The sequence below is a fragment of the Odocoileus virginianus genome, chromosome 3, assembly GCF_023699985.2.
Source record: "Odocoileus virginianus isolate 20LAN1187 ecotype Illinois chromosome 3, Ovbor_1.2, whole genome shotgun sequence".
Classification (NCBI taxonomy): domain Eukaryota; kingdom Metazoa; phylum Chordata; class Mammalia; order Artiodactyla; family Cervidae; genus Odocoileus; species Odocoileus virginianus.
Window position 1 is genome coordinate 16140628 of NC_069676.1, and position 17859 is coordinate 16158486.

The 17859-nt window shown below is 46.9% G+C and overlaps 1 protein-coding gene across 5 annotated transcripts in view; it reads left to right on the plus strand.

The window, feature by feature from the left end:
* The window catches only part of RFX2 (regulatory factor X2), a 99355-nt gene that overhangs the window by 59323 nt on the left and 22173 nt on the right, over positions 1-17859 (plus strand). For 3 of the 5 annotated variants that reach the window (XM_070464860.1, XM_020916805.2, XM_020916804.2), the window contains exons 3-5: positions 1309-1398; positions 3600-3679; positions 5071-5332. In XM_070464860.1, the coding sequence (XP_070320961.1) occupies positions 1309-1398; positions 3600-3679; positions 5071-5332 (432 nt within the window). The remainder of the gene's footprint in view (positions 1-1308; positions 1399-3599; positions 3680-5070; positions 5333-17859) is intronic. The other 2 variants (XM_020916807.2, XM_020916806.2) reach the window with 2 other exon arrangements.

The window sequence follows — 17859 nt, forward strand, 5'->3', positions numbered from 1 at the left end:
AGGCTCCGAGCACCAGCAGTGTAGCCAGTGCTGCGGAGCACCTGAAGTTTGCAGTTCATTTGAATCAAAGTAAATGTCAATGGCCACAGAGATACACAGCTCTTGTCTTCCATATTGGATGCCTCAGCTTTGGAGTGTGTGCCTGTAAATCCTCAAAATTCTTATTTCTCTATTTGAGGTGAAATTCACATGACACAAGATTTGCCATTTTAAGGTGAACAATTTAGCAGTGTTTAAGACATTCACAGTGTTTTGCAACCTCCACCTCTGGCTAGTTCAAGGACATCTTCATCTTACCAAACAGAAACCCCCTCCCCGTTAGCAATGACCCTCCATCCCTCACCCCCAGCCCCTGGCAACCAGGAATCCACTCTGTCCCTGTGGATCGCCCTGTTCTGGACGTTTCAGGTAGATAGAATCACACGCCGTGTGTCCTGTGCCTGCTTCTCTCACTGAGCAGCATGTTCTCGGGGTCCATTCACATCGTGTTGAGAGTTGGGCTTCTCCCCTTTTTCTGGCTGAGGGATGCTCCCCTGTGTGGATGGGCACTTCGGGTTTGTCCGTCCATCCTGTTGATCTCTGTCCCATCTGTGTTCTCTGTGTCTTTGGGGGTGAGTTCACGGAGGGCTAAGTGTGTTGAATTCTTAGTGCAGTAGTGTTCATGAGGCCAAGCCCTGCAGAATTACTGCGCCTGGTGATGCATAGGGTCCTCGAGGCCAATCACAGAATCACAGTCCACACCAAAGCCCCAGGCTCACAGAAACAAATCCCTCCTATTCCTACCTCCCCTTGGGAGTGCATTTGATCCTTCCCACTTTCCTAGCTTTGTCCGTCCAACCAGTTCTCCAGCAAAGTGACAGAGCCATTCTGGGAAGACGGCCCAGGGGCCCAGAGAGAAGCCGTGGAGCCCAGGAGGGGGCTGGCCTGAGTCTGGGTTAAAGAACTTCCAATACTGAGATGCTGGGACTGCGCCCTAGCAGTGACCACTCTGGGCTTCCTTTCTTCCTGTGTGTTAAGCGGGGGCAGGTCGAGGGTGAACTGACAGGGTGGGGTGTGACGCAGCTTGTCCAGGGGGAGGCGGTGCGGACGGCACCCAGTACTCAGCCCACATCACCCTGATGACTACAGATCCCCAGGAGACAAAGCCACTGAGGGCATGTGTGTGCCCTCCTTCTTACCGCCACCCCCCCAACCCCCACATACGTTTCCATTAAGCAGCAGCAGGCACGGTCATGCCGGCTGTGAGCTGTATTTGTTTTCAGGACTCACATATGATGAGCCTAAATGTCCTCTCTCCTTCCCTTGTAGAGGGTGTTGGTCCAGGCAGCGGGCTCAGCTCCCAAAGGGGCCCAGATGCAGCCACTCTCCCTCCCCAGAGTCCAGCAGGTGCCACAGCAGGTAACCACAGCGCAGGGGACATGGGACACGGTTGGCATGGCATGCCTGGGAGCCCCCATCCGAACAACAGTACTTGCTTTCCTGTTTCGTTGTTTCCTTTTGTGTGACATGTTTGGCTCCTTACCAGGAAGTTCTCTTTGGAAGCATTTAAAAAAAAAAATCTGTTGCTGCAGATAGTTTGCTACAAGCCAAGAAAGCTGATGCTGTTTATTCATTCAGATCTTCAGCCTTTGGGGCACAAGTGAGCCGCTAGGTAGAGCTGGGTGCAGTGTAGACACGCAGGCAGATAGCAGAGGTTTCTGAATAGAAGGAACGTGGAGCCTCCAGCATAGGTAGACCCACCCACAGGCAAGTGCTGGACCCTCAGACGGGTGCCTCTTGAGCAGTTAAATGACTAGAGAACAGAGCTTGAACGTGTGGGCTCAGCAGCCAGATCACAGCCCAGATGATCAGCTCAGAGAGGCAGCATGATCTGAGCAGTGGTCGGCAAACCTTTTTTGGAAAAGGCCTCACAGTGCTTTTTTTTTTTTCTCACAGTGCTTTTTGTTTGGTTGGTTGGTTTTGTAGGCCAGATGGTCTCGAGCACAACCATGCAACTCTCATGGATGGGATGGTGTGGCCATGTGCCAATAAAACTTTATTTGTAAGATTAGGCAGGCCAGATTTGACCCAAGGACCAGAGTTTGCCGACTCCTGCTCTATGCAAGATGCTGAATTCAAATTCGTTCAGGCTCCCGTGCGACAGGACCTAGGAGCATAGTTTGGAGATGGCGAGACCCCAGAGGACATGCCTCTCCCTTCAAGGGGCTCTGCTCAGATTAGCAGTGTGTTTAGAGAGGTTTGCCTGATGCTGTGTGATTTGAGGTTTCCTGTAGGAGGAGCAAGGAAAAGGCACTGGCACCCCACTTCAGTACTCTTGCCTGGAAAATCCCATGGACGGAGGAGCCTGGTAGGCTGCAGTCCATGGGGTCGCTACGAGTCAGACACGACTGAGCGACTTCACTTTCATTTTTCACTTTCATGTATTGGAGAAGGAAATGGCAACCCACTCCAGTGTTCTTGCCTGGAGAATCCCAGGGACGGGAGAGCCTGGTGGGCTGTCTATGGGGTCACACAGAGTCGGACACGACTGAAGTGACTTAGCAGCAGCAGCAGCAGCAGGAGGAGGAGCGAAGGCTCTGGGGGTGCCCAGCAGGGACCCTCCGTCTCTGCCTCACCTCCTCGAGGGAGGGGTGTGACCATGGCTCCGTGATTCCAGAAGCTTCCCCTGTTCCATGGGGCTGGGCATGTGTCCACCATTTCTCTCAGGGCTGACCTCTGCATCTTACCCAACCCCTACAGGCGAGAGGGGTTATGTGTGTGCACATGTCCCTGGGTTGTGTCCTCAGAGGTGGGAGTCGATCCAGTCCTGCCGCTGCACAAAGGTCTACAGAGAGGCCATGATGAGACCTGACCCCGATTTCCTCATCCCCAGTGAGCTTGAATCAGGCATCCACTAAGCCTCCCTCCACAGTGGAGTCCTGAAGTTCCCCACACAGAGCTCTGGGCTCCATCAGAGCGCCCGCATCCTCCAGAGGTCATCAGCTGAGGCTGTGGACTGACAGAGGAGGGAGGGGTCTTCCCACCGGCCCCCGCCTTCCACCCCCAGCCCCCCACCCCCACTCCAGGCCCAACACTCCTACTGATTCTGCTCAGACCTTCAGTCTCTCCGCAGAGGGGTTCCCAAGGCCCCTCCCCTGACCCAGCTGCTGGCGCGGGGGTGATAGAGCACATGAGCCACTTGAACCCCTGCCCTGCCGGAGGATGGGAGTAATGGGGAGTGGGATCACACTCCAAGGTCCCAGTTCTATCCGCATCTCTGGTGTCCGCCGTCAGGCAGGACTGGCCCCTCTGCCCAGTGGCCAGTAGACCCCAGTCACCATCACCACCACCAATGCCCCGCCCTACTCTGCATCTCGGCCCCCAGATGCCAGCTGGGCTCCTCTCCACCTGGAATAGGGGCCCCAACCCGCTGCGGTAATCCCTCTCTGGGTTAATCCGGAATATGTGGCCTCGACGCGACTGTCTCTCCTAGTTTTTAGAAGTGCTGGCCAGTGGTAGGACAAGTGTAACGCACTAAGTGTTCACAAAAGGCAATAGGAGATATTTCCACCTGAATAATCTGGAAACTGTGTAACGCCAAGTGTCTGCTGTTGTTTCAGGTCCAGCCGGTGCAGCACGTGTACCCCCCCCAGGTGCAGTACGTGGAGGGCGGGGACGCCGTCTTCACCAACGGAGCCTTGTACGTGGGTGTCTTCTCCCCTCCCCAGGAAGGGGTTCGCAGGGAACTCTCCTGGCCACCATGCCTACTGAGTTCCCCTGGTGATGGGTTTGCCCACAATCTTCTCCCTTCACCTCCTGGTGGGGTGACCCAGCTATTACACCCCCATTAGGACATCACAGCCCAGTGGAGATATCAGAAATCATAGGCATTTGTAGTTTTACTTCAAGGAAAGGCAGTTTAAAAAACAGAAACTCCAATCCACCCTTGAAGTCTGGAGAGCCCACCTTCGAAACCCAGAAACCATTTCCATCTCTGCCTTTTCATTCTGGCCTCTGTTAGACTCTGGCTTATCTTGATGTTTAGAGAACTTGATCTTCTACTTGTCAAGGACGTCCAGGGCTCTCTGCTTCTGAACTCTGTGATGCTTGGGGCAGAGTGATGTGGTTCCCAGAAGCTCGCTGCTTGGCATGCACCCTTGTGCCTGCTTCTGACTCTGGTTTCACGACTCCCCCTTTGGGGTCCTGGGAGGGCGCGGGGGCCTGGCTGTGGTTAGAGATGTGACTGCTGCAATCCTGAGTGTCCGCAGCTCAGCGCTGACCCAGAGGAACATGGGTGAACCCTGGGGCCTCAGCAGGCTCCGGGCGGCACTCTGGTGGTAGCGTCCTTGTTTGACTGCACTGCCGTCAGAGATGATGTCCCCCGGGATTGGAAGGATCGCCCTACACCCCCCCTCCCCCAGAGGGGCCTTCCCTCAGTCACCCCTGAGGAAAAACCCCTACTGACCGCCTTTCACTGCAGCAGGCTGGACATCAATGGACATGGTTAATGATTTGATCCAGATGTTAAAGGAACATCAGACGAATTCTTGGAATCCTTTAGATATTCTTTTTATTAAGCAATTACATTTTAAAAAAAACTGACTTTCTGGGTTGAAAGAACTAGATTCTCAGGAAGCTGCAAAATGAGCCCAGAGTCCCTTGTACCATTCACCCGGGCTCCCCGTCCCACTCCCTGCCGCCAGTGGTGATGGCATCTGTGACTGCAGGACACTGACATCGGGTGTATTCAGCTTCACAGTCCTTACACGCACTTGTGCCCATGAGCCTCTGTGTGTGGGTGGGTGGCTGGGTGGGTGGGTGTGTCGGTGGGTGACTTTACATCATCTTATCCCGCGGGTAGTCCTCCCCGTTACCAGGGTCGGGTGCAGTCCCGCCCCATGCCCCCAGGGGGCCCCCGCGTGCAGTTCGCACCTGCGGTTTTAAATGACCAGTTGTGTCAACTGGGATTCCATGTGCTTTCTGAGACCCTGGCTGTGAACTTGGCTGTGTTGACAGTCCGTGGCTGACTTACCCACGCGCTAGGTGCCCTGGGCCGCGGCTTTGACACGACGCCTTTCCTCTCTCCACCAGGCGGACGGCCTACGCCTACAACCCCGAGCCTCAGATGTATGCCCCCAGCAGCGCCGCGTCCTACTTTGAGGCCCCAGGCGGCGCCCAGGTGACCGTGGCAGGCTCCTCCCCGCCCGCAGTCCCCTCCCACAGCATGGTGGGCATCACCATGGATGTCGGGGGCAGCCCCATCGTCTCCAGCGCGGGAGCCTACCTTATCCACGGGGGGATGGACGGCAGCAGGCACTCCCTGGCCCACACGTCCCGCTCGTCGCCGGCTACGGTATGTACGTCCCGGGCTCTGGAGCGGGCAGGTTAAACCCCCAGCAGCAGCAGGATGGTGAGTAGAAGGCAGCTGGGACCACGGGCGTTGCGCCCCATCGGCCTCAGACAGGTGCCCCGCTGTGAACCTGGGGCTCTCCCTTGGTAGACAGGGAGTGGGTAGCCGGGCAGCTGCTGGGAGCGATGTTGCGTGCTGGTGGATGCTACTGCTGCTGGTGCTCCACCATGGTCAGGCCGTCACTGTCAGCCTCTAGGAGGCGGAGATCAGCCCTTCCCTGCGGAACCGGGCTGAACCAACGCAGAGCTGTACAGGCATCCCGTGCCCCTGCCCCAAACCATGGCTCACCTGCTTTGGAAATGTGTCTGCTTTGAAAACCCTATGTCCCATACATACTCTTATTTTTAAAATTAGCACAGAATAGAGTGAACCCCTTGGGTGCACAGAGCGACTAGTTCTGATGCGCACAGACTCGGCTGCCTGTCCCTGCATCAGGATGCAGCACGGGACGTTGCCCCAGAACTCCCTGGGTATTTCTTGGTAGTGACACCCTCCCCTCACCCACGAGCCCTGCCACCCGTCGGTCTGTCCTCCAGCACCGCAGTTTTGCTTTGGTCAGGGGGGATCTTCCCCAAGATCCCCATTGTGGCCAGCTTATTTCCCCAGTGTGGATCCCGGCGACCCCGGCCAGTTGTCGTGTGAGTCGCTGGCTCCTTCCTGTCCTCCGTCAGCTTCCTTTACCCAAAAGCTCATTCATCCATTCACCAGCCGAGGGCCGCCTGGGCTGTTTCCAGTTTTTCATGATTTTGAATAAAACAGCTAGAAGTACTCACATGTGTAGACACATGTTTTGCTTTCTCTGGGGTTAATCAACACCTATGAGTGGGATTGCTTGCTCCTATGGTTAAGTACCTGTTTAGCTTTATCCGAAACCACCCATGTTTTTCTGGGCAGTGTTGAGTTCCTCCCCCAGCCAGGTGTGAGCTTCTCTCGTCCACCTCGTCGCCAGCAGCTTTCATTCTCAGATGTCGTCAGCATCTTTTGTTTTAGCCATTTTCATCAGTGTGCGGTGACAGTGGTTGTAATTTGCATTTTCGTAATCACTAGTGATGGCAAGAACCTAGTCATGGGCTTTGCCTTTCATATATCTATTCTCTGGGGATGTGTCAGTTGAAGTTTGTTGTTATTGTTTTAACTGTGTTATCTGTTTTCTTACTGTTAATTTTGAGAATTGTTTGTATATTCTGGATTCGAGTCCCCTGCCAGATTTGTGATTTGCAAATATTCTTTCCCAGTCTTTAAAGTGTTTTTTCATTCTCTTACAATTCTATATAAATTTTAGATCAGTTTATCTATATTTACAAAAAAATTCCTAGTGAGATTTTGATTAAATAGCCTTAAAGCTCTATATCAGTTTGGAGAGAATTGACATCTTTTAAGTATCTTTTGGTTTTGGAGCTATTGTAAGTGGTATTGATTTTTAATTTCCAACTCTTCATTGCTAATGTATGAAAATATAGTTGATTTCTGGCTCTTGACTTTGCCTCCTGAGACTTTACCAAACTCACTTTTTTAGTTCTGAGAGTTTTTTGTGGTCTGCAAATAGGAAGTTTTATTTCCCCCTTTCCAATCTGGATGACTTTTATTTCTTTTTCTTGCCTTACTGCACTGGCTAGAACATCCTGTGCATGCTAATTCACTTCAGTCATGTCCCACTCTTTGCGACCCTATAGGCTGTAGCCCACCAGGCTCCTCTGACCATTGGATTCTCCAGGCAAGAATACTGGAGTGGGCTGCCATGCCCTCCTCCAGGGGATCTTCCCAACCCAGGTATCGAACCCATGTCTCTTATGTCTCCTGCATTGGCAGGTGGGTTCTTTACCACTATCGCCACCTGGGAAGCCCAGGACGTCCTGTACGATGTTGCATATGAGTAGTGAGAGTGGATATCCCTTAGGGAAAAGCTTCAGTCTTTCATCCCTAAGTGATGTTACCTGGAGGGTTTTCACAATGCCCTTTTTCAGGTTGAGGAAGTTTCCTTCTATTCCCAGTTTTCTGAGAGTCTTTATCATAATTGGATGTTGAGTTTTGTCAAATGCTTTATTTTCATTGATGCGATCATGTGCTTTTTCTTCTTTAGACTATTGATATAATGGGTCAACTAAAAAATACCTTCCTGTTTTTGTGGAGGCCTAATCTTCAATAGAAGGGGATGCTCTAGCCTCATCCCTGTTCTCTCGATCCTGATGTGTTTCAGGGTCACCCTGATATCAGAGGCCCCCCAAGTCTCGCTGGCCTCTGCTTTCTATGTCCAGAGTGTGGGCGCCGCCTGCCCCGCCATCCCAGGCACCCCCAGCCTGTGCCTCCCCACCTGCTCCCTGCAGGGCCCTCAGCACACCCTCAGAGGACTGGCTGGCAGACCTGAGTGTGGAGCTGCTGTCCAGTTGGGAGTGTTCCTCACAGACACGACGCCTCCACATCAGCAAGCTGCATCGACTCATACTAGTGAATAAACTAGGGTGATGGGTCACAGTCCAACTGCAGTCATCAGTCATGATGTTCTCTGTGGTCCATACCACCTCACCACAAACAAAGGCAGCTCAGACCCTGGGCTGCCCTGTCACTGTGGTCTGATATCTGGGTTTCAGGTTTTTTCATTGATTGAAAATCCATATACAGTCTGTATTTTGACACCCTACCCTGCTCTTCCAGGACAGATTTTATTTTCTTGAGTTCCAAAATCACTGTGGACAGTGACTGCAGCCATGAAATTAAAAGATTCTTGCTCCTTGGAAGGAAACCTGTGACAAACCTAGACAGTGTATTGAAAAGCATTATTCTGCCAACAAAGGTCTGTCTAGTCAAAACTATGGTTTTCCCAGTAGTCATGTGTGGATGTGAAAGTTGGACCATAAAGAAAGCTGAACGCTGAAGAATTAATGCTTTTGAATTGTGGTGCCAGAGAAGACTCTTGAGAGTCCCTTGCTGCAAGGAGATCAAACAATCAATCCTAAAGGAAATCAACCCTGAATATTCATTGGAAGAACTGATGCTGAAGCTGAAGCTCGCTTTGGTGACGTGATGCAAAGAGCCAACTCATTGGAAAAGACCCTGATGCTGGGAAAGATTGAGGGCAGGAGGAGAAAGGGGCAACAGAGGATGAAATGGTTGGATGACATCATCAACTCAATAGACATGAGTTCAAGCAAACTCAGAGAGATAGTGAAGGACAGAGAAGCCTGGCGTGCTGCAGTTCATGGGGTCACAAAGAGTTGGACACAACTTAGCAACGAAACAACAACAATGTGTAGAATCTAAAATATGATACAAATGAATTTATTTACAAAACAGATTCACATGACACAGAAAACAAAGTTATGGTTACCAAAGGGGAGAGTGGGCGGGGGAGGGATAAATTAGGAGTTTGGGATTAGCAGATATAAACTACTATACATAAAATGGATAAACAGTAATGTCCTACTGTACAGCTCAGGGAACTATATTCAGTATCCTTTGATAAACCCGAGTGAAAAGAATATGAGAAAAAATATATATATTTTAGTTGCAGTATTTGGGGCCTTGGGATGACAGATTCAAATTCTACAGTGTGCAGGCTGCAGCAGACATCTCTGAGATATGCCACTTGAAATCCTAGGAGTTTCTTGTCTGAGTCATCAGAGACTCAGCTCCTGCTTTCAGGACCCCAGCAAACATCCTGGCTTTGACCACCTGCACCCGCAGGTATAGAGGACCTAAATCTCACATCCTCTGTCCAGCTCTCTGAGAAGACCGTCATGTGATCACTCCAAGAAGATGTGTCTGTGAGGCACTAGCTTCCGTCTATGCTCAGTAAGACTGATGCCTCCTCTGGCCTGGCTTCCCACGTGGGCCCCTCCATTCTCATGGCACCCTTCCTGGTGGCCCATGGGGCTAGTGCACCATCCATGTGGCCTCACAGCTCACAATGGATCATCAGCCGCAAAACAGCTCTTCTCTGTAGCCTGTGTTTTCAGGGAAGATCAGGATATCTTGATGGCAAGCTCACATGCCTGATGGGCTTTTGCTAGAGGCTACCTTGCCCCCTGGACAGACCTTTGTTCAAATACCACAGGAAACATTTTGCCAGCAAAAGCACATCTATTTTTTCTCTAAAATATTCATCATCAGACTTCCCTGGCAGTCTAGCAGTTAAGACTTAGTGCTTTCACTGCAAGTGAAGTGGGTTTGACCCCTGGTCAAGGAACTACGATTGTGCAATCAACCAAAACAATAAACAAATGAATAAATAAATAATTCATCATCACTTTTGATCTATTTAAGAGACATTTTTAAAGAATTTTAAGTTTATAGAAAAATCGAGCCTCAGATCAGTTCAGTTGTCATTCAGTTGTGTCTGACTCTTTGCGACCCCATGGACTGCAGGCAACCCAGGCTTCCCTGTCCATCACCAACTCCCAGACCATACTCAAACTCATGTCCATTGTGTTGGTGATGCCATCCAACTATCTCATCCTCTGTCATTCCCTTCTCCTCCCGCCTTCAATCTTTCCCAGTATCAGGGTCTTTTCCAATGAATCAATTCTTCACATCAGGTGGCCAAAGTATTGGAGTTTCAGCTTCAGCATCAGTCCTTCCAATGAATATTCAGGACTGATTTCCTTTAGGATGGACTGGTTGGATCTCCTTGCTGTCCAATGGACTCTCAAGAATCTTCTCCAAAAAAGGCATCAATTCTTTGGCACTCAGCTTTCTTTATAGTCCAACTCTCACATCCATACATAACTACTGGAAAAACTATAGCTTTGACTAGATGGACCTTTGTTGGCAAAGTAACATCTCTCTGCTTTTTAATATGCTGTCTAGCTTCCAGGAGCAAGCATCTTTTAATTTCGTGGCTGCAGTCACCATCTGCAGTGATTTTAGAGCCCCCCAAAAATAATGTCTCTCACTGTTTCCATTGTTTCCCCGTCTATTTGCCATGAAGTGATGGGACCACATGCCATGATCTTAGTTTTCTTAATGTTGAGTTTTAAGCCAACTTTTTCATTCTCTTCTTTCACTTTCATCAAGAGGCCCTTTAGTTCTTCGCTTTCTGCCATAAGGGTAGTGTCATCTGCATATTGGAGGTCATTGATATTTCCCTTGGCAATCTTGATTCCAGCTTGTGCTTCATCCAAACCTGCATTTCTTATCATGTACTCTGCCTATAAGTTAAATAAGCAGGGTGACAACATACAGCCTTGATGTACTCCTTTCCCAATTTGGAACCAGTCTGTTGTTCCATGTTCAGTTCTAACTGTTGCTTCTTGACCTGCATACAGATTTCTCAGGAGGCAGGTCAGATGGTCTGGTATTCCCATCTCTTTCTGAATTTTCCATGGTTTGTTGTGATCCATGCAGTCAAAGGCTTTGGCATAGTCAATAAAGCAAAAGTAGATGTTTTTCTGGAACCCTCTTGCTTTTTCAATCATCCAGCAGATGTTGGCAATTTGGTCTTTGGTTCCTCTACCTTTTCTAAATTCAGCTTGAACATCTGGAAGTTCAGGGTTCACGTACTGTTTAAGCCTGGCTTGGAGAATTTTGAGCATTACTTTGCTAGCAAAATGATTGTCTGAGGAGGCCTTACAAATAGCTGTGAAAAGAAGAGAAGCTAAAGGCAAAGGAGAAAAGGAAACATATACCCATTTGAATGCAGAATTCCAAAGAATAGCAAGAAGAGATAAGAAAGACTTCCTCAGGGATCAATTCTAAGAAATAGAGGAAAATAATAGAATGGGAAAGACTAGAGATCTCTTCAAGAAAACTAGAGATACCAAGGGAACATTTCATGCAAAGATGAGCGTAATAAAGGACAGAAATGGTATGGACCTAACAGAAGCAGAAGATATTAAGAAGAGGTGGCAAGAATACACAGAAGAACTATACAAAAAAAATCCTCATGACCCAGATAACCACGATGGTGTGATCACTCACCTAGAGCCAGACATCCTGGAATGACAAGTCAAGTGGGCCTTAGGAAGCAGCACTGCACACAAAGCTAGTGGAGGTGATGGAATTCCAGCTAAGCTAGTTCAAATCCTAAGAGATGATGCTGTAAAAGTGCTGCACTCAATATGCCAGCAAATCTGGAAAACTCAGCAGTGGCCACAGGACTGGAAAAGGTCAGTTTTCATTCCAATCCCAAAGAAAGGCAATGCCAAAGAATGTTTAAACTACCACACAATTGCACTCATCTCACACACTAGCAAAGCAATGCTCAAAATTGAACCTAAACCAGAGAATTTCCATAATCCCCCACCCCATACCCACACAGAGCTCTCCTTATTATTAACATCTTACCTAAGTTTGGTGTATTTGTTACAGTCACTAAACCAATAGTGACACCTTATTGTTATTAACTAAAGCCCCAGTTGACATTAGGGTCCCTCTTTGTGTTGTACGTTCCGTGGGTTTTGACAAACATCTAATGATGTCATCACTTTTGAATTTGGTTTTTGCACATTTCTTTGCAAAAGGGGAAGCAGTGTCCCTTTGAAAGATCTATCTGAAATTTTTGTCTCTGTTCTGCTTTAAGTGACAGAATTAAAGAGTGCTACTGGAAAACACTCTGGCACTTATTCTAAAAAGTCTCAGTTAATTTTCCAGAGAAGTCATCATCCTATTTAGAGTGACACAAACCCAAGGGATACATGTGGTCATCATTCAGTAAAAACTTCCTTCTAATTTCCTTCATCTTTTCCTTATGTTCTTGTTTTCGTTCATGGCTCCTTATGCAAATACCCACATGTGTGACTCTTGATTGACTTCTGGTCCACAGATGGGACTTCTGATTGGTTAATAGGGTTGAGTGGGGATCGGTTTCCAGGTCTCGGGGAGGTCATTGGGTCAATGAGGTCAATGACCATTTGGGGAGGCTGGCTGAAGGACCTATAGGAAAGCTTTGTGCTCTTTTTGCAACTTTTTTGTAAGTCTGGATTTATTTCCAAACTAAAAATTTTTTTTAAATGTTTAATCGATGAACTAAGAAGTAGAACTACAATATTTGAAGTTCTGAGAACTATAAAAAGAGCTAAACATGTTTGTTAGCCTTTAAAAATGACTACTTGGACTTTCCTGGGGGTCCAGTGGCTAAGACACTGCACTCCCAACGCGGGGGTTCTGGGTTCCATCCCTGGTCGGGGAACTGAGATCCCACATGCCACAAGGCATGGCCAGATGCAGCCTTGAGATACAAGTGTGCTTCGATACTGGTCACTGCTGGCCCTTCTTGGGGGCGATCTTGGTCTGTCAGGTCATTTTAATGAGATTAAAGGAATGAGATAATGGAATGACCATTTGGGCGGACACTAATGAACTCAGAGGAGAAGTAACTTTCACCCTCCCTTAGAAGACATGAATCCAGTCCTTATGTCAGGCAAAATCTTGCCAGGATTATACAAGAGAGGAAAGGCATTTTTTAAATTCCTTAAAAATTTTTAAATACTAGACCGATTTCAATATACATGTGCATGCATGCTCAGTTGCTCAGTCATGTCTGACTCTTTGCCACTTCATGAATTGTAGCTGTCCAGGCTCCTCTGTCCATGGGATTCTCCAGGGAAGAATACTGGAGTGGCTTGCCATTTCCTTCTCCAGGGGATCTTCCTGGCCTGGGGGTCAAGCCTTCGTCTCCTGCACTGGCAGGTGGATTCTTTACCACTGAGCCAGCTGGGATACTTGAGAGCTATTAAAACTTAGCTGCACTCTGCTATCACATTTAATTCTCGAGACACTGTATCTTTGATCGTAAGTCCTTAAGCCTTGTCTCCCCACCTTTCTCCAGAGCCCCTAAAGCATGATATGTGTGTACCCTTTTCCACAGGCATTCTGCTAATAATTCATGCAGTGGAAGTCAGTGAAATTAAATTGCCAAGGAAAAGGAATAAGGGCTGCACTGCATGCAATCAAAAATAAAGATGGAGGACTTCCCTGGTGGTCCAGTGATACATTTTGCCTTCCAATGTGGGGGTGCAGGTTCAATCCCTGGTTGGGGAGCTAAGATTCCACATGCCTTTCGGCCAAGAAAACAAAACATAAAACAGAAGCAATATTTAGCAAATACAATAAAAACTTAAAAAAAAACAAAAATGTCCACATCAAAAAAAAAAATCTTAAAAGAAATAAAGATAAAACTCCTGGTAAGTCAAGAAATATGTATGTATATATATATGTATAACATCTATACATATGTTATATATGTATATTATATACATATACATAATATACATATAATATATGTGTGTATAATATATATAATATATATATGTATAACATGCACCCATGTTATATATAATACCAAGATGTAAAGGAATCCTCAAAAAGTTGAAGAAACAGAAATGATTTTAGGGATGCCTGGCCCTGGGGTGGGAATGGGGCACCTCTACATCCATCCTTGGCTCTTCCTTACATGTTACCACTTTGATAAAAAAATTTTTTTAATAATAAGAAACTCCAGTGGAGTATAAAATTAGTTTCAACTTTAAACAGTAACTTTTCCAGCCCCTGAGAGGACTGAGCAAGGCTTTTGTACTTGTGCAGTTAGAATCCCTGGGTCAGGTTTGTAAGCAAGCCTCCCCTCCGACTCAACACCCAACTCCCACCCCCCATCCCCCCATCCCCCCCACCCCCGCCCCGACTGACTTCAAGTTCCAGGGTGAGAGGCTCCTTTTCCAAGGATGCTGGCTGACTGGGCGCTGCTCGGGGCTGGGAGGCGGCGCCGCAGCGCCCTCTGCTGGATGCACTGCGCTGTGCCTTCCGTCCTAACCAGGGCACCAACCTCTCAGGCAAGTTTTCCTGAACTTCATCACCTTCAGAAGCGTCCCCGATGTCTTAATTTTAAAATGCAGTGAACACCTTGGGAGGCTCCACTTTGAATCAAGTTAACTTAATGTATAATATCAGTGGGCTTGTTCAGATCCTGTTTACTAGCTAGGGGGTTTTGAGGATGGCCTTACACAGCAAATGTTCATTTGTATTCTTTTCCACAATACTCAGAACTCCACGCCTTTTAGCAGTCAGTCTTACATACGTCTGGCACCCTCTCAGGAGCTCCATGAGATCAAAATTGTTTTCATGGGCTTCCCTGATGGTCCAGTGGTTAAGAATAAACCTGCCAATGCAGGGGACACAGATCCAATCCCTGATCTGGGAAGATCCCACATGCTGTGGGGCAACTAAGCCTGTGTGCCACAACTACTCACTGAGCCTGTACTCTGGAGCCCACAAGTCAAACCTGCTGAAGCCCGTGCACCTTAGAGCCTGTGCTCGACAATGAGAAAAGCTACCGCAATGAGAGGCTCTTGAACCACAACTGGACAGTAGCTCTGGTGGTTCATCCGGTAAAGAGTCTGCCTTCAGTGCAGGAGACCTGGGTTCAGTCCCCAGGTTGGGAAGATCTCCTGGAGTAGCACATGGCAACGCACTCCAGCATTCTTGCCTGGAGAATCCCCATGGACAGAGGAGCCTGGCGGGCTGCAGTCTATGAACACATGAAATGCTATTTTTCCTTGAAAGGATGACAGACAAATTATGATTATTCAGACTTGGAGATCTGGCCCACATTTTCTCAAAAATGAAAGGCTGTGAGCCTGACACATCCAGGGAAACAACTGATGGATTTTATTGCCAATATGTTCTACAAAAAAAGAAAAAAGTAGAACTTTGGAAAACTGGTGTCTTGCTGAAATGGCTGGATGTTTTCGATATTGTATGATGAAATGTGTCAGTATTTGGAAGATCTGCAAACTTGGTGAACCAATATTTTCCAAGTGACCGGTGCACAGTGTTACAAAACCAGGCATGTGAGTAAAAAGATTCATTCAAATTGTAAGTGAGACTAAAGTTTTTTTTAATTATATAGTTTTTATTGAGATGAATTTCACAGAACATAAAAATGCACCATTTTAATTATGTAAAAGGGTACAAACCAGTGGTATTTGGTACATGTTCACAATGTTGTGTAACCATTACCCTACCAAGTTCCAGAACATTCTCATCACCCTGTACCAGTTAGTAGTCACCCTCCCCCGCCACCCCATTCCTTCCTCCTCCAGCCCCCGGCAACTGAACTAACCTGCTCTCTGCCTCCATGGGCTCACCTGTTCTGGATAGATGGAGCTCCTCACACGTGAACCCTCACACATGACCTTTTACGTCTGGCTTGTCTCACTGAGCATCATGTTTTCAAGGCTCATTCACATTGTAACATGTGCCAGTGCTTCACTCCTTTGGGGGCATGAATAATATTATATTGTATGTGTGGACCATATCTTGTTTATCCATTCATCGATGACCGACATTTGCATTTCTCTGCTTTCTTGTCATTATGAATAATGCTACTATGGACAAGTTTTTGTTAGAACACCTGTTTTCAATTATCTTGGGTCTAATGGCATTGTTGGGTCATGTGGCTTAACCAAATTTATGTTTAACAAATGTTTACCACAGTGGCTGAACCATTTTGCATTTCCACCAGCAATGGACAAGGGTTCCCAATTCCTCCCCATCCTTGCCAACACTTGTCATTAATATTTTTCTTTTACTAACCATCCTCGTGGGTATAAAGTAGTACCTCATTGTGGTTTAGTTTGTATTTCCCTAATGACTAATGATGTTGAGCATCTTTTTATGTGCTTATTGGAGACATATCTATTCTAGACTTTTGCCCATTTTCTAATCAGGTCATTCTGTCATTTTGTTTTTGAGTTGTGAGAGTTCTTTATAATATTCTGGATATAGGCCCTGATTAGATATATGATTTGCAAATATGTTCTCCCATTCTGTGGGTTGTCTTTTCAATGTCCTGATAGTATTCTTCAATGTATAAAAGTTTTTAATTTTGATGAAATCAAATTTATCTTTTTTAAAGTTTTTACCTTTTTTTTTTAATTTTACTTTAGGTGTCATGTCTAAAATTCCCAAATCCAAGGTCATGGAAATAACATTTTACCTGATTACTTCAGGTTTTGTTCTCTAAGGGTTTTGTTCTTTTAGCTCCATGTAGTTCTTTGATCCATTTTGAATTGATTTTGGTATATGCTGTGAGGTGAGGGTCCCACTTCATTCTTTTGCATGAGGCTATCTATTTATTCCACCATCATTTGTTGAAAAGTGTCTTCTTCTCCATTGACTAGTTTGAACACCCGTGTTGAAAATATTAACCCTGGATGTATGGGTTTATCTCTGGACTCTCAATTCCATCCCATTGTTCTCTCTGTCTATTCTGTTCTGGTACTGCACTACTTTGGTTACTGACTGTAATCAATTTTGAAATGAGGACTTGTGAGTCTTCCAACTTGGTACTTCTTTTTCAAGATTGTTTTGGTACTTGGGGTCCCCTGCAATGCCATGTGAATTTTAAGATCAACTGATCCATTTGAGAAGGCACCTGGACACTGTGTAGGGAATTTTGATAGAGACTGCATTGTGCCTATAGATCAGTTAGGAGAGTATTGCCCTCTTAATGGGCTTCCCATGGCTCAGAGGTTAAAGCATCTGCCTGCAATGTGGGAGACCTGGGTTCGATCCCTGGGTCGGGAAGATACCCTGGAGAAGGAAATGGCAACCCACTCCAGTATTCTTGCCTGGAGAATCCCATGGACAGAGGAGCCTGGCGGGCTACAATCCACGGGGTCGCAAAGAGTCAGACACGACTGAGTGACTTCATTTTCACCCTCTTAATAGTAAGTCTTCCAGTCCATGAACATAGGATGTCTTTGTTCCGATCATCTTTAAGTTCTTGAAATGTTTCATAGCTTTTTCAGTATACAATTATTTCACCTCCTTGATGAAACATATTCCTAGGTATTTTATTCTCTTTGATACTATTTCAAATAGGATTGTTTTCTTCATTTCATTTTGCTATCATTCATTGTTTAAAATAATTGATTTTTGTATATGCATCTTGTATCTTGCAACTCTGGTGCTGATAGTTTTTTTGTGTGGATCCTTCAGAATTTTCCATATTTAAGATCATGCTATCTGTAAACGGAGGTAGTTTTGCTTTTTCTGCTTCCATGTGGATGCCTTTTATTTCCTATTTCCTATTTATTTCCTATTTCCTTTTATTCCTATGACCCTGGCTAGAACTTCCAGTACAATGTCAAATAGCAGTGGTGAGACTGGACATTCTCAGCCATGGTCAAAAGAGGTGGTGGGTGAAGCAGAAGCCCCTCGTTCCTGAACACGGCTCCAGGAACTGGTCCATCTGTACTTTCTGAATGCACTGGGCCTGGTTTTTACAGAAGCATCTCTGTGGTCTTTGCCTCCCCTGGGTGTTGAAGGGTCATTTCTTCCAGCAGAGCTCACGTTTGCATTTTCCATGAAAGAGTTGGGCTCAGATGTGGTGGTTGCTACACATGACCTTTGTACAGACCTGTCGTGGCCCCTCAGCCCTCACCTCTGAGAGGCCTGAGATTCTATCTCAGAAGCCCTCTCCCAGGAAGGGCCCCCTTGTAAACTGCACATGATTCCCCGCCACTCGGTCCCATCTC